Here is a 14989-nt window from a genome sequence, read left to right on the forward strand (position 1 = left end):
AAGTTTGAAGATGTTGGTTTGGGCTGTTGTTCGTAGAGTGATCGTGGTTGCATCGGATAATAGTTAGTGAAGATGATTTAAATGTGTGGTCCAAGATTCGAAGAATGTTTGATGACGTTTGAGAAAGTTGAAAGATGTTTATGAAAATTGTTGTTGTGATGATCGTTCGTAGAGTGATCATTTTAACCATTATGCTGGAGATTGTTTATATTAAAAACGATTGAAACATACGATCAAGAATTTGGAGAATGATCATAAGTTACGAGCTAATTTCTCACAAATGGATTCTAATAATGATTTCGACATAGATTTTGATAATTATTGAAAGTAAAATTGGACAAATCAAAAAGGCGATTGAAAACAGATGATTGAAGATTTGAGGATTGCTGAATGAAGTTCTTAAGAAAAGTTGAAAGATGTTTGTTAGTGATTTTTAGAATGATGATAATTGAATTGTTAATACATTTTTAGTGAAGTTTTTTAACTGAATCAAGATAAAGATTTTTAGAATAAACTTTGAAAAGATGAATGATTTGATGAAGAGATGATTTTGGTCAAAGGTGTAATGAGTGGATAAAAAGAATTCTTTTAAGTATACAAATTGGAAGAATAATTGTTAGAAAGATAAAAAAATGATGATTGTAATTTAATCTTCCTTTTTAAAATGTGATATAAACAAACAATTAAAGCGAGTCATAATTGTAAATATGAGTATATATATATGATATTTGTAAAAATATAAAATTTTGAGCTTTTATAATTAAAAGAAAGTAATATTAACTAAGTAAGGAAGTAATATAACTATGAACGATAAAAATAAAAGCTGTAAATAATGAAATAGCTTTTTAAAAACTTTGAAAGGTTTTATCTATACAAGAAGTGATACAATGATGTATCGTGAATTTGCGATTATTATCAAATGTTTGATAAGTAATCTAGAATCGAACAATTAATTAAAATGATTCACAATTAAAGCTGATAACTATAAATAAGGAAGTAGCATCTTAGAAACGTTTAAATCCTTTAATCTTTGAAATATCATTATAATGCGATATTGCGAATCAGAGAGAGATTTTATCAAAGATTTGCGTTAAACAAACCTGATCCATGAATGATTCAAACGATTAAAAATAGCTAAAGTAGTTATAAATAAACAAATGGAATTAGTATAAAAATATTTTCCTTATAAATAATGATTTCGAACAATATTAAAACATTTTATCTTTTCGAACAATATTAAAACATTAAGTTAAGAAAAATCATTTAAAAAGAAAACTCAAGACAATAAACTCAAATCACAATCTATGATTACATAAAATCAACGTCATGAACTATCATTGCATGATAGTTAACTTAAGATAAAAATTGAAATCAACATCTCTCTTTCGAATCACTTCTTTCCCGCGAAAATAGATGATGAAGCGTGATGAAGCTATTCCGAGGAATCTAATTCCAGATAATGATATCTCGAGAAAGAGCCAGCACATCATGGTGTTTCAATGTCTCAAAGTATAACATCTATTATCTTGGCAGAACGAAACGGATATTTATTCGTTTCGTTTTAACCCTTGGAAACGGGTACAAAAAAAGAGAAACAGGAACTTTGCTAAATTGTAGTAATCGTGTATCTTGTAATCACCGGTTACTCGGAATGTCAGATTTATCTCGTAATTCACGCTTTCGGATCAGAACCAAACATTAATTAACGTTTAACTTTTGCTGGTTTTCGCTTGAATTGTTCTTGAATGCGAATATATTTAAAATTTCTTCTTGTATTTTGGAATGTATGTAATTTCGAAGATAATTCTAGAAAAAAATTAGATGATTTTTTAAGTTTGTTAAAATTACTGTTTAATTTTAGAAATGAATGAAATTGTGGAGATACTTCGGAATTTAAAATTAATATTTTTGAATAATTCTAGGCAAAATTATATATAGAAAAAAAGATATATTTTCTTATAATATTTGTTTATTTATTTAGATTTTAATTCTTTCCGAAATTATAAAAATAAAAGAAAGAGAAATGATATACGAATATAAAATTATAAACTTTTATGTATCATATCTACTATGATATTTAACGATACTACGATTGTTAAAATCTTAATTTTAATAAAGAAGATAAAAATAGAAAATATTTGAAAATGAAAATGAAAAGTCTGCAAATAATTCCAAAGATAAATAAAAAGAAAATGAAATTTTCTTGTAAAAATTATTTATTTTTCGATTATTTTTAAAATTCTCATTCTGTAAGAATTTTTTAAACCAAAAAAAAAAATTTTGATCTTAATAAAGAAAAATTAGAAAATATTTGAAAAATTTCCAGATAATTTTAAATATAAAGTATAAGAAAAAAATAAAATTTTTTTTGTAAAAATTGCTTAGAACTAGAATTCTGAATAATTAGATTAAATACATATGATTTCTCTACATGAATTTGACAATCGATAATAAATCGAAGAAAATAGAAGGCGTTTAGATAAAAGAACCGGTATGGATATTAAACCACATACTTAATAGCTCGAACAATTTTAAAGTCAATTACTCGTCCACCGATTTCCACGAAGTAGCTTTAAAAGCAATTAAAAGAAAGAAAAATTCAAACTCGATTAGATTGCATTCAACAGTTTTTTCCTTGAAACGAGACAATTAAAAGCAAGAAACTCATGTAGTTTTAATGTTAAATCCCTGAATGTCTCTCGTAAAGTTAGTGACTGATGGCGATACACTTTTAAGGAGAGCGAAAGAAGAGGAACGCCTTGCGCCCTTGAACGCTACTCATTGTTAAATCCCTCGAACATTGATCACGCACTCAGTAGCTTCTTCACGCGATTTTAAGGATTCGAGGAAAAGAAACTGGAGTATTTCAATATCAGCTTAAAAGGCAATCGTTATTTTCTTTTTTTAAAATTTTTTAAACATTTTTTAAACATTGCGAAAGGATTAAAGGAACAAAGGATCTTTCATAATTAATTAAATTCTTCGAATATCGTTCAAATATCGATTGAACCATAATGATAAATTTCGAAAAGTTTTATTAATTTTAGAATAATCTTTTCAAATCTTTTTTCAATACTAAAATTAATATTAATAGTACAAATGGATACTATATATAATTTATAAATCAACTAAAACATAGAATTTCTAATCAACATATATTAAAATTTTCCGAACTCCAATTTCCAAATTTAAAAGAATTCTTTACATCAAATGTTGATTACATCATATTCAACAAACAACTTACCCAAATTCATTCAATTTCAAGAAAGAATCTCGCGCCTCAATTTTCTCAAAAATCGAACAACCAGTCCGTAGTTTGGCATAAATTTCTCAGGAAACGAGATATATCAAAAAAGAAAATCCTGCATATTCTTCTCAACAATAATAAGAAACTACTTCTTCGAAGCAGCATCAAAAACAATTATGTGAATCGTAAGGAGAAAGAGACTCGTCCAAAAACGAAACGACCCATCACGATTTCAAATACGCTTGAAAGAAACAAGTTTGTCATTATCAAATACCGATTTTGTTCGCCGTACAATTCCACCGCCTTCCAACGAACGATCCAAAAGGCACCGAAAAATTGCGTAGCTCGACGGCCACATTCTTTCGCCACGGATAAACATCGCTGGTTTTATCCCCGATGATTTATGAAAACCGAGGACGTACTAATTACTCGATCGTGTGATCGATGGTGGATACGGTTTCGCGATAAGAAGGAAACCAGCCAAGCTACGCTCGGGGAGGACCTCTCTTTCGCGACCGGTTGCTCGGTTTTTCACTCGCGCCACGATGAGAAACGCCAACCTCTGGTAGCTCGATTCCGCTAAGATGAAGGGTATCGGCCGCTTGTTACTTAGGTAAGTTCCATTTCTAATGGCTAATCGATGCTTTCTTGAAAATGCTGCACGATAATTTAATTACGATCGAGAGATTCAGCAGAAGGTGGTTCTTGTCTCGTCGAGGAGGAGTTTAATAATTCAGCCGGCGTAGCAAGATTAAGCGTAATTGCGAGCTGAACGAACGGTTTCACGGTTGTTTCAGCCTGAGTGGAAGAAACGTGACTTCTCCTATGCCTTTTCGAATCGTTCAAGTCTTAAATGGGATAAGAAATCCTGTTAAGGGGATAGAGGGGAGTGGGGGGAGAGTGGGGAGAAGATTTTGTTTTTGTGTTTGTTGCTTGCATTAGATTGGAGATGTGGTTTTATTCATAAATTGAACTAAATATGTATAGTAAGTTTTAAAGAGGTAAGTTTTAATATATATAGTAAGTTTTCCATCTTGATGAATTTTTAATGAGATCTTGAAAAATATGTGGCTAATTTATCAAGTAAATGGAATCTTATATCTTGTAGATAAAATTCATCGGAGAAATAAATATATAATATATTTCTATTTTTCTAGTAAACTTTTCATATCATATGTATGAAATTGTTTGATTTTTTTATTGTATTAAATTTTGTCTTTTTTAATACGAAATTAACTGAACTATTTCTTTAATGAAAATTCTCAAATAAAGTTATATTCTCAAAATAGTTATTTACAAATTAGAATAAATTAAATAATTTTAATTATTATATGTATTATTTATTATTTAAAATGTACATTGTAAATTACATACATAATTATTTATAAAAAAAATTTTTTGAAAAAATCATTTGGTTGAAATATCGAAGATTAATTATTATTTGTTTTAATTATTAATTATTGTTTATATATTGTGTTTAATTAAAGATTAATTAATTTAATATTAATTTTTATTTTAATCTTCTTTCAAAAAAAAAAATGATTAGAAATATAATTAAACCTGTAAAAATATTTAAAAAATTATTAAATTATTAAATTATTAAATTGTTTGCTAATAAATAATTACAATAATTATAAAAGGAAATAAAATGAAATGATTTTTCACTTTGAAAAAAAAGATTCTTAATAAAAATGTATAAAAATTAAAAATAAAAGATTTGAATTCTTGAAAATTCAAAAAATTTCCAATTTTTGAATTTTGGATCCCGAAATCATTTATTTTTGTAATCAAAAATTTTTAAAATAATTAAATAATAATTTGTAGATATAAATATTTTACTAACTTTTATTTAATTAATAATAATTCAACTGAATTTGAATCGAAGATTTATTTAATTATTAAATTTAATTTTTTATAATTTATATGAAGAAGAAATAGAATATAAAAATTTAATTTTTGCAAGTTAAATATATGATTATAATTATATATTGGATAATTATTGAATTTTGAAAATTTTAAAAATAAAAATTTATTAATTGTAATTACATTATATTTATTAAAAATTAAATTAATTTAAGATTCTAATTTTCAACAAAATATATTCTCTAATATAATATAAAATAAAAAGAAAAATAAAAAATAAGTATTTTAAGATTCCATAAATTTTTTTTATTATGTTTTAAAAATTTTGCGAATTTAAAAATTTCGTTTCTATTTTTTTCTGATAAAACTTGTATGGTAATAATTATACAACTGACAAAAGTTATTTCAGCTCACAAACTTGATAAAATTAAATTTTTCCCCGCACAAAATGAATCTGTTTCTCCAAATTTCACCGTGTTCAAAAATTGAAACGACGACAACTTGGCACAATGGTGCAAATTCCCGGTTTCCCTATGTTCTCACGATCTTTCTTTAACTTCGAACGCGGTATCGCGTGGCCCTTGAAATCACGTATTTCCATGGGCGACTTTTTTTCCTCTGGACAAGCTGTTCGCGAAACCAGAGAAAAAGAAAATACGAAAAGTAAGGAAAGAAAGAAAGAGAAGAAGAAGGGGGGAGACGAGCGTGCTCGTTTCGCCTGGGTCCTCTTCCATCGTACCCCACCCTCTTTTCGTTCCTTTCTCACTTCGTCCCCAGCGCTCCTCGAAGCCCGATGTAACAATGGCTGCCCTCTAATTATCGAAAGGCCGCGGCACTTTAAAGAGATCCCCGGAGAGCCCATCACCGGGACTCCGTTTCGTTCGCTCCTTAAAATTTCTTCCCTTCTTCCCCCTTTCTTGCCCGAGTCGTCCAACGTGCCGTTCCGTGGATGCCCATCCGTGCAAGAAGAAGGGGGAAGAGAAAACAAAAACAATGAGCGGCGTGATCGCGCCTCGTGGAAAATTGGTTTCGCCTCGCGAGATCACCTACCGCGCTGTTCGGCATCTGCACGAATTAAATAAGCATCGCTGCACTTTCATCGTTCCTTCTGAGTGGAAGCTGGAAAAAAGAAGTTGCATGTGCACGAATTGATTGTGTTGTAAATAAATTGTAAAATATTAAATTATAATATTATATATAGATCGATTTTAAATTTTTAATTTGAATTTCAGCCATTAAAAAAAACGCGGCGAATAATTTGGTATATCGAGATATCTAAGAAATTACTAACGTTCTAATTTGTAAATATTAAAAGCGAATAATCTTACAATTCATCTCATATGACATCTAATGACATTTGGAAATTGTAATTTTATTATTTACGATTCAATTTAAAGAAGAATAAAATATTAGTTTTCAAAAATTTTTTAGCAAATATTCAATTGTTGAAATCATAATTAAAATATAATCAAAAATTTAAAATAAAACGTTTAATCTATTCATTTGCATTTTAAGTTTATGGTTTCATGTAAATTATGTAAATATAAAATATGACACTTGGTTGCTAGAGACATATTGATAATTTGGAATATTAAATATACTACGTTAAAATGATTGATTATAAACTTTTATTTAATAAAGATTTTGAAAAACAATTGGTTGTAACATTGAATAGTTAATTTTATTGAGATTAATAAATTAATATAAATTAATATTTATCTAATATTATAATTTTCATATGTTTTTGTAATTTGATTCGTAAGAAAGAATAATTTTAATAAATATTTATTAAATAAAAATAAAATTAAAGTTTCAGATACTTTATATTTTTTAATGTTATTCAGAATTTAAAATATAATTTATTAGTTATATTTTAAAATTTCATTTAGCTTTATTTATTCTCAACCACTGCAATAATTTTTTATTTTTTATCTTAAAATGAATTTACTAATGAAAATATTGTTATTCATATTTTTATAATAAAAAATTTTATAAAATTTTGATATCTAAGAAAATTTAGATTAATTTTAATATTTAGATATTTAAAGAAGATTAAAAATTAGATATTAAAAATTTAGATATTTAAAATATTTAAATTTTCAATGATTATATTTTTTATAACAAAATATTATTAATATAAAGAATATAGAGAATGGAGGGAAATATTAATTCGATTAATATTAATTTAACTTAAAGTGAAAAATAAATTGACTTCGATACTTTTTTACATTTTCATGTATATCTTATGAAAAAATCATTTGTATTTAAATAAAATTTTATAAAATATTATTGTAATTTTGTATATTATTTGTTCAGAATATTAAGAGCATCTTTTAATTCATTGTTAAAAATTAATCTGTTAAAATATAATTATATTATTATGCGATATATCTGATTGTTTATTTTAATAAAAATAACCTTTTTGTAGACTGTAAAAATTTTCAAGAGTAATTTTATATTTATCGTAAATTTTATAACGAAGCATACTTATTTTAATTTTTATTTATTTTCTTGCAATTATAAATGATTTAAAAATAATATTCATCACAATATATATAGATTAGAAGACAGTTACAATTTTCTTTTTCTTCTTTATTAAATATAATTGTATACATATTCGAATATAATTTATTACTTTATATTTTTATAAATTGTACAAGTTTATTTCACTTTTTATAAAGTTAGAACAAGTATGTAAACATTTATTCACGTATTCTTATCTTCAATAGTCTTTTTTCTTTAATATATTTACTATATGTGTATTTACTATATGAATGTGACACGATGTTCATAACAATTTACATTAGATGTAAATAAGAATTTCGCGTGTCGTATTCTTAAATCTATATATACATATTGTTAATAAGTATATTTAAGACGCCGATAGAGGTCTTCAATTCTCGAAATTAATTCTTTTCATTTACATGTACAAATATGTACATAAATTTCGAAACGATAAAACTAATTTTTCTTAAAACTGATAAATTTAGTGTCATGATTTGGCAGAATGATTCAAATTTTCATCATAAATTGAAAAATATAAAATTGATAAATTTGATCATTTCAACAAATAAGTATCTAATTTTATCAGTTTTTTGAAAATTTAGATTTCATAAATTTAAAAAAAAAATAAAATTTCGATCAAATACACAATCATTTTAAGTTATGGATCTTGATATTTCTTTTTTAATTATTTTTTTTTTCTATTGTTTTTTGATGATTTAATGTCTTATTGCAACTGAGCAGAAATAGTTTATGTTTAACAACAAGATTAAAATAATTGTAAAATTTTTAAATTATTTGATTGTAATAATAAAAAAGAATCTGATGACAAAAAAATTTTTAATTTTGAAAAAATTTATTTACAACAACTCTTGAAAAAATAAAACGTTAAATAACTTATATGAATTGCTGTTCCATTGTTCTGATTATATCTAAATATAATAATTTTGTATTGTACTTATATATATCGCTTCAGAATAATAAATAAATAATATTACAAAATACTCTTAATTGTAGAAATTTTTTCTTGATATAGTGAAATATTTTTCTAAAATAGCATTGAAGCAATTTTAGATAATAATTTTAGATAATAAAATTTAACATTTTAAAAATAAATTTAATATTTTATTTTATCATTGTTTTCGATGTTATATTTTCTCTACTGTATTAATTAATTATATATAATATATTGAATCATAATTGTTCAATTAAATCAATATCATATTATTATATTATAATAATGTCTAAGTAATTAATTATAATATAATAATAATAATAAATTAATATAATTTATATATTAATATATTTAATGTATTATATTTATGATTTCGCTATTTTTTTCTTATGATGACGTAATGTATTTATAATATCAAATTGAATATTTCTTTTTTTCGACTAATAATAAAAATAAAAATTAAAAATTTCTAATTTACTCAAATCCTCAAATAATAAATAATGAATCATAATTGTTCAATTAAATCAATATCATATTATTATATTATAATAATGTCTATGTAATTAATTATAATATAATAATAATAATAAATTAATATAATTTATATATTATATATTAATATATTTAATGTATTATACTTATGATTTCGCTATTTTTTTCTTATATATAATGAAATAATATGTAATGATATACGTAATATATTTATAATATCAAATTATAATATTTATATAAATATTTCTTTTTTTCGATTAATAATAAAAGTAGAAATTAAAAATTTCTAATTTCCTCAAATAATAATATTTTCATTAAAAATCATTTTGTTTTTATTTCATTAAATTACTTATAATAAAAATATAATAATTAGGTATAAAATTTTATTACATAATTAGGTATTAACAAACTTATTAATGTTAGATAAGATTATTTATCATCACTGGTAATTTGCATAACTTGATTTGTATATAAAATTTCGCTAATAATTACAGATTAATTGTACAAAAAAGACAGGATAGAAATCATTGACAAGCCTTTGCTGCGTCAATGACTTCCGTTGTAAACCGTTGGCTTCCGTTTAGTCACCGGCTCGCTCGTAGAAGGGAGAAAAGCCACGCCGATAAAGAGAAAATAGCGGTTCCAAGACCGGGAACACGTTCGAATGGGCGTAACCCAAGCCAGTCTTGGTTGGACCTGTTGCTCATTGCTTCCTATTAAATACTCGTACGACCCACGCTGGAAAGGAGTTGGTTTTGCCGTGTTAGCAGCCAATGACTAACGGTGCGGTCAGACTCTCACCCTTTATTTCTTCTTTCTCTTTTCCTCTTTCCCTCTTCGTCGCTTCACTTCTACGCCGCATCATATCCATGGAAATTAAGTATGCCCTGTACAATGAGACTTGCTTCGAGGCATGCTAGAATCGAAATCCTTTAAAATTACTTCGAATCTGTGCACAAATCGTGTATTTTCCACATGAGATTTCTCTCTTGTTCTGGTTTCATCATTAGTCATAAGGCATATCTTGAGATAAGTTGAATCGTGTAAAAGAGTTATAATCATGCGACTGCTATCGGATGATCACCGATATCATTGATAACAATCACATTTTCAGATCAATCGATCGATAAATCATGTATCTTTTTGACGTTTTTTAAATGCTTTCAATCATTTTTAACTGATTTGAAGTATCTTTTTGAATAATATTTTGAATAATATTTTGAAAAGAAAATGAAGAATGTAATAAAAGCAATTTTTATTTTAATCATTACAGAAAATAATTAATTTTAAGAATTGATTTAAAAATTAAGAAAATATCGTAATGGATTATTTATAATAAATATTATATTAAATTATTTAAATTTTTTCCAACTTAAATTATAGTTCAATAATTTTTTGATTGATTTGTCAAAAATCAAATAAATATTTTAATAATATTTATTTTCATATCTAAATAGTAGATTTTTTGTAAATTTTTATTAATAATTACATTTGCAAAAAATTTTAATTCTCTTGTTTTTCATGTTTTTGAATCATCTTCCATATAGGTATAGTTTAATTATATAAGTAATGAATAAAATAATGCATCAATTTTATTGTTATTGTAAATTTTGAATGAGTTTAAATGAAAATTTAAATAAGTATTACATATTATACGTAAACTTTTTTTATTTACATTTTGTATTATGTTGAAAAAGGTTAAATACTTTTTTATTACATTTACGATAATTCTTTTTAAACTTCCATCTTTATGAAAAGTTTTTAAGTAAGAAAATTAAAACAATTTATTCGAAGATAAATTATTTAAAATCATTCTTTTTTTATTTTTTCAATTCAAAATTTCAACAAAATACAATTAAACTAAATAACAAAAAGTTATGATAAAACATTATTTTATCGCATATTTATTCCACATCTAAATCAAAATTAAATTATTTTATCTGGAAAAATAAAATATTACAAAATAAATTGATAAAGATCGTATCTCGTTTTAATTTCTTTATATTATATCCTCATCTTCATAATAAATTCTTAAATAACAAAACTAGCAATTTATTTCGAAATAAATTACCCAAAAAACAACTACGTTTGCTTCAATCTTTTTTACATCAGTATCTCAATAGACTTACAATTAAATCAAATAAACAAAAAATTTTTCTGCCCAATCCACTTTCTCTCAATTAAATGTCGAAGAATCAGCTCCGATTACCCGTTACAAAAATTAGGCTCTTCGTTCGAGATCCTTTCACCTCGAATAAATCGATTCGATGATCCGTCCCAAACACGGTATATAAACACGTTTTCTTCGGGGTGTCGAGGATTCAGCGAGGGTCGTGGGCCCGATCTTTTATATCTCGACGCAACAATGCCGTTACGAGACTGAAACTGGCTAACCCGTGTAGCTGCCATTGTACCGGCGAAACATCTGCTCGAAATACAAACCGCTAATAGAAACGCGGAGAAAGGAATCGGCGATGGAATGTGTTCGCCTGTGTGTGGAAGAAACGCGCGCGGGAAAGAGGAACAAGCAAGAGGGAGGAGTAACATCGAAATTGTGTGAAAAGACGGGCATAATAAAGAAACAAGGGTGGTGTTCGTGTGATACGCGATACCCGAACAGTTATACAGAGGCTGCTAGTTTTTTTTTTCCTTTTTTTCTTTCTTTTTTTACGGGAGCAAATTTTTTTGGTTCGCTCGACTCGCGACCATCTTTTGTGCAATGATGGGTTATGTGGACAAGGAAACAAAGATTTTCAAAAATAATTATGTTTTTAAATTTGTTAATTTTGTAAAAAAATTTCTTCTTTTTTTAATACTTTTATTATTAAAGTAATCGAGAAATATTTGTCGTTACATTTATGAGAGAAAAATATATTTACGATAGAATAAATAACTATTTCGTAAAATTTATGCAATGTTGTTCTATAAATAGATTATAATAAATATTTTTTGAGATTTAAAATTGTAATATCCAATGTGTAATATCCGATTATGTGATATGTGATCTATTTTGCGATTTTTCTAAAATTGTTTTTTCGAATTATTATATGCATATAATTTTATTAAATAAACACAATCATTTTTAGAAAAATATAGATATAAATAGAGTTAAAAGAAAATTAATAATAAAGTCAAAATAAAGTTTACAAAATCTTTCAAATTTTTACAAAATTTATGTTACATCTTTCTTTTGTGCTATAAAAAAACAATAAAAATTTTTTCATTAATAAATGTTTACAAATAAATTTTTCGTCGGAATTTTAATAATATAAAAATTTTTTTTTATATTTATATTCTTATCATCAATATTCTTTAATATTTTTAATATCTTTAAATGATTTTTTATATTATATGATTTAATATATTATAATAAAAAACTTTTTTTCATTATAATATTTTCTAATATTCTTAAATAAATTTTCCATTAATGCGATAAAAATTGGTAAAAAATTGTAATAAATAAGAATTAAAAAAATGAAGTTAGACTTATTAAGTTAATAATATATTTTTAAATTTATAATAAAGAAGTAGACATAATTCTATATATATATCAAAACACTGTTTGAAAGAGGCATTAGTTCACACCTGGAAGGTTTTGACAGTATTAACTATGCTTGAAGCTTATAAAATTTGCATTATAATGCTGTCGCATAATTTGCTCTTGTTGAATATCTATTTTCTAATATAGGGATCCCTTTCAACTAGGAAAGATAATCACAGTTAACCTACTTATGTTAATGTGTTTGTTACATCCAATTCATCAAAAGATTATAAAAAATCTTTTCCATGAGAAGATTCTTATTGTAAATATATTTTAACAATTTATTATTAAGTTTATTATTATTAAAATTACGAAAGTCGTTTTTATTAAAACATTTTACAATTGTAATATGCAATGTAAAAATTTCTTTATTTATTATAAAATTTAAAATTTTATAAAAGATATATATTTAATAAATGTTTCTCAATTTTTATATCAATATTGGGATTGATTCATCTCCAGATTTTTTATTCAAAATTGATTATGAAATATTTTAGAATAAGAAATAAAAGGAAATTGAATTTTTAACAAATTTTGTATTAAAAATGAAATATTAATGTAATATAAAATTTTATAAGCTAAATTAAATTTTTAAATTTTATAAACTAAAAATAATATAAATAATATATTACAATTAACAATAATTTTTAAATTTTATTAGTTTGAAAAATTCCTTTTATTGATAATATTTTGCTCGATTTTAATCATTAAGAATTTCTTCTTAAAATTTTTAAAACAATAAAAATTGATTGGTATTTTTATTATATTTTATATAATGAAATTAAATGATAAATCAAAATCCAATTTGAAAAATCACTTATAAATTCTTATCTATATAAAATAAAATTCCCAGAGATAATAATCAAATAATAGTTTATATAAAAACATTGTATTAAAATATTAATAATAGATACGATATTATATTGAAAATAATCTCAAAAGTAAAAAATTAAAAATAAAAATAGATTGAAATCTGATTATTCGCGAAATTTGAAATACGATTTTAAAATGTGAAATTCTAAAAATTTAAAATATTTGTTTTTTTCCTTTTGTCATTTAAGCAATATTTATTTTATTATGAATTAAAATTTTAACAAATTCTTTTTAAATTCTTTAAATTCAAATTCGTAGTCAATTAATAGTAAGAATATCATTTTTTTGCCTTGCAAAAGATTCAATTTTTACGTTTTATATATTTTTTTATATAAAATATTGTATTAGATATATACATCAATAAAGTGCAAATAATATACAAATAAATAAATAAATAAAAATAGAGAAAAATCAAAATAAAGTACATTATGTGATATTTAAAACATATCTTTATCTAAATTTCATTTCTCTACTTGTATCCATAAAAATTTCAATTTGCATAAACATTTGCAATTTTTATATGACACGTTAAACGACGATAGGAACACTCAGATCCGTCGGTTTAATTCCACCGATTAAATCACCGCTCTGCTCGGTTTACCTCACACGTGCCGGAATAAAGGCGCGTTGTCATATCCGCTGCTCGCGTCGGCGAACAACACGCATTCTGACTTAATTTCACGGCGAGAACAATGATCAGGATCATCGTAAAGCTCGTATCTTTCGAATCATCGGCTCGTAACGTGTGCATTCGCCGAGCACAATGAGCCTCTATATTCCCTTAATATTTACGCTCAAAGTGCTCAAACACGAGCAGAGTTAAGGACTTGTGACACGCTTTTAGATTTAAGGACAGCGAGGAACAATCCTGCTGACATAGAGTGGAAGACGAAACCGTGTCTTTCATTGACCCTTTCAGGAGAATTTTAACGATTGGACCGTTCGAAACCGTGTCGTAATCATAAAACGCGTAGAATAGACTCCGGAGTTAAGAGGCGTCATAGGAGTGGAATTAGAGACGGCAAAATAACTTATTTAAGGGAGTGTGCCTGGACTCGAACCAACCTCGTAAACGCGGCCTTTTTCACCTTTTATACCTGAGCGGTTTAATTTCGTTTTTGGATGTGTACGCGGATAGATAGTTTAAGGATGGAGTTTGTGTAAAATTGAAATGAAATAGAAGGTTGAATGTTGAGAGAGAGGGATGAAATAGTTTTGATAGAAGATATATATTGGTTTATAATGGTTTGAAAGATGTTGATATAAAAGATTTAGAAATTGTAAGTCATATCCTTTGAAAATGATTTACATAGTTCAGAAGTCTCTTTATTGTTCAATTTTTCAATAGACAAATCTATTAAATAATTATTTCAATAGTTTAGTATTAATTTAATTAATTTATTTCAAATAAAAATTTAAACGGTAAAGAAATTATAATAAATTAAATAGTTAAAGCATTTTCAAAAAATATAATTTATTATATTAGTTTCTGAATGTTTCATATGTAATTATATAA

At 24.9% G+C, this 14989-nt stretch overlaps 1 protein-coding gene across 1 annotated transcript in view; it reads left to right on the top strand.

Annotated features, from left to right (window-relative positions):
- The first annotated feature begins 3769 nt into the window (after positions 1-3769).
- Positions 3770-14989, top strand: part of LOC122720198 (protein Wnt-7b-like) — a 186550-nt gene continuing 175330 nt past the window's right edge. Inside the window, exon 1 of the mRNA XM_043946730.1 lies at positions 3770-3860. Coding sequence (XP_043802665.1) covers positions 3832-3860 — 29 coding nt within the window. The 5' untranslated portion in view covers positions 3770-3831. The remainder of the gene's footprint in view (positions 3861-14989) is intronic.

The sequence above is a fragment of the Apis laboriosa genome, unplaced genomic scaffold (genome assembly GCF_014066325.1).
Source record: "Apis laboriosa isolate Shangri-la unplaced genomic scaffold, ASM1406632v1 scaffold122_cov146, whole genome shotgun sequence".
NCBI classification, from domain to species: Eukaryota; Metazoa; Arthropoda; class Insecta; order Hymenoptera; family Apidae; genus Apis; species Apis laboriosa.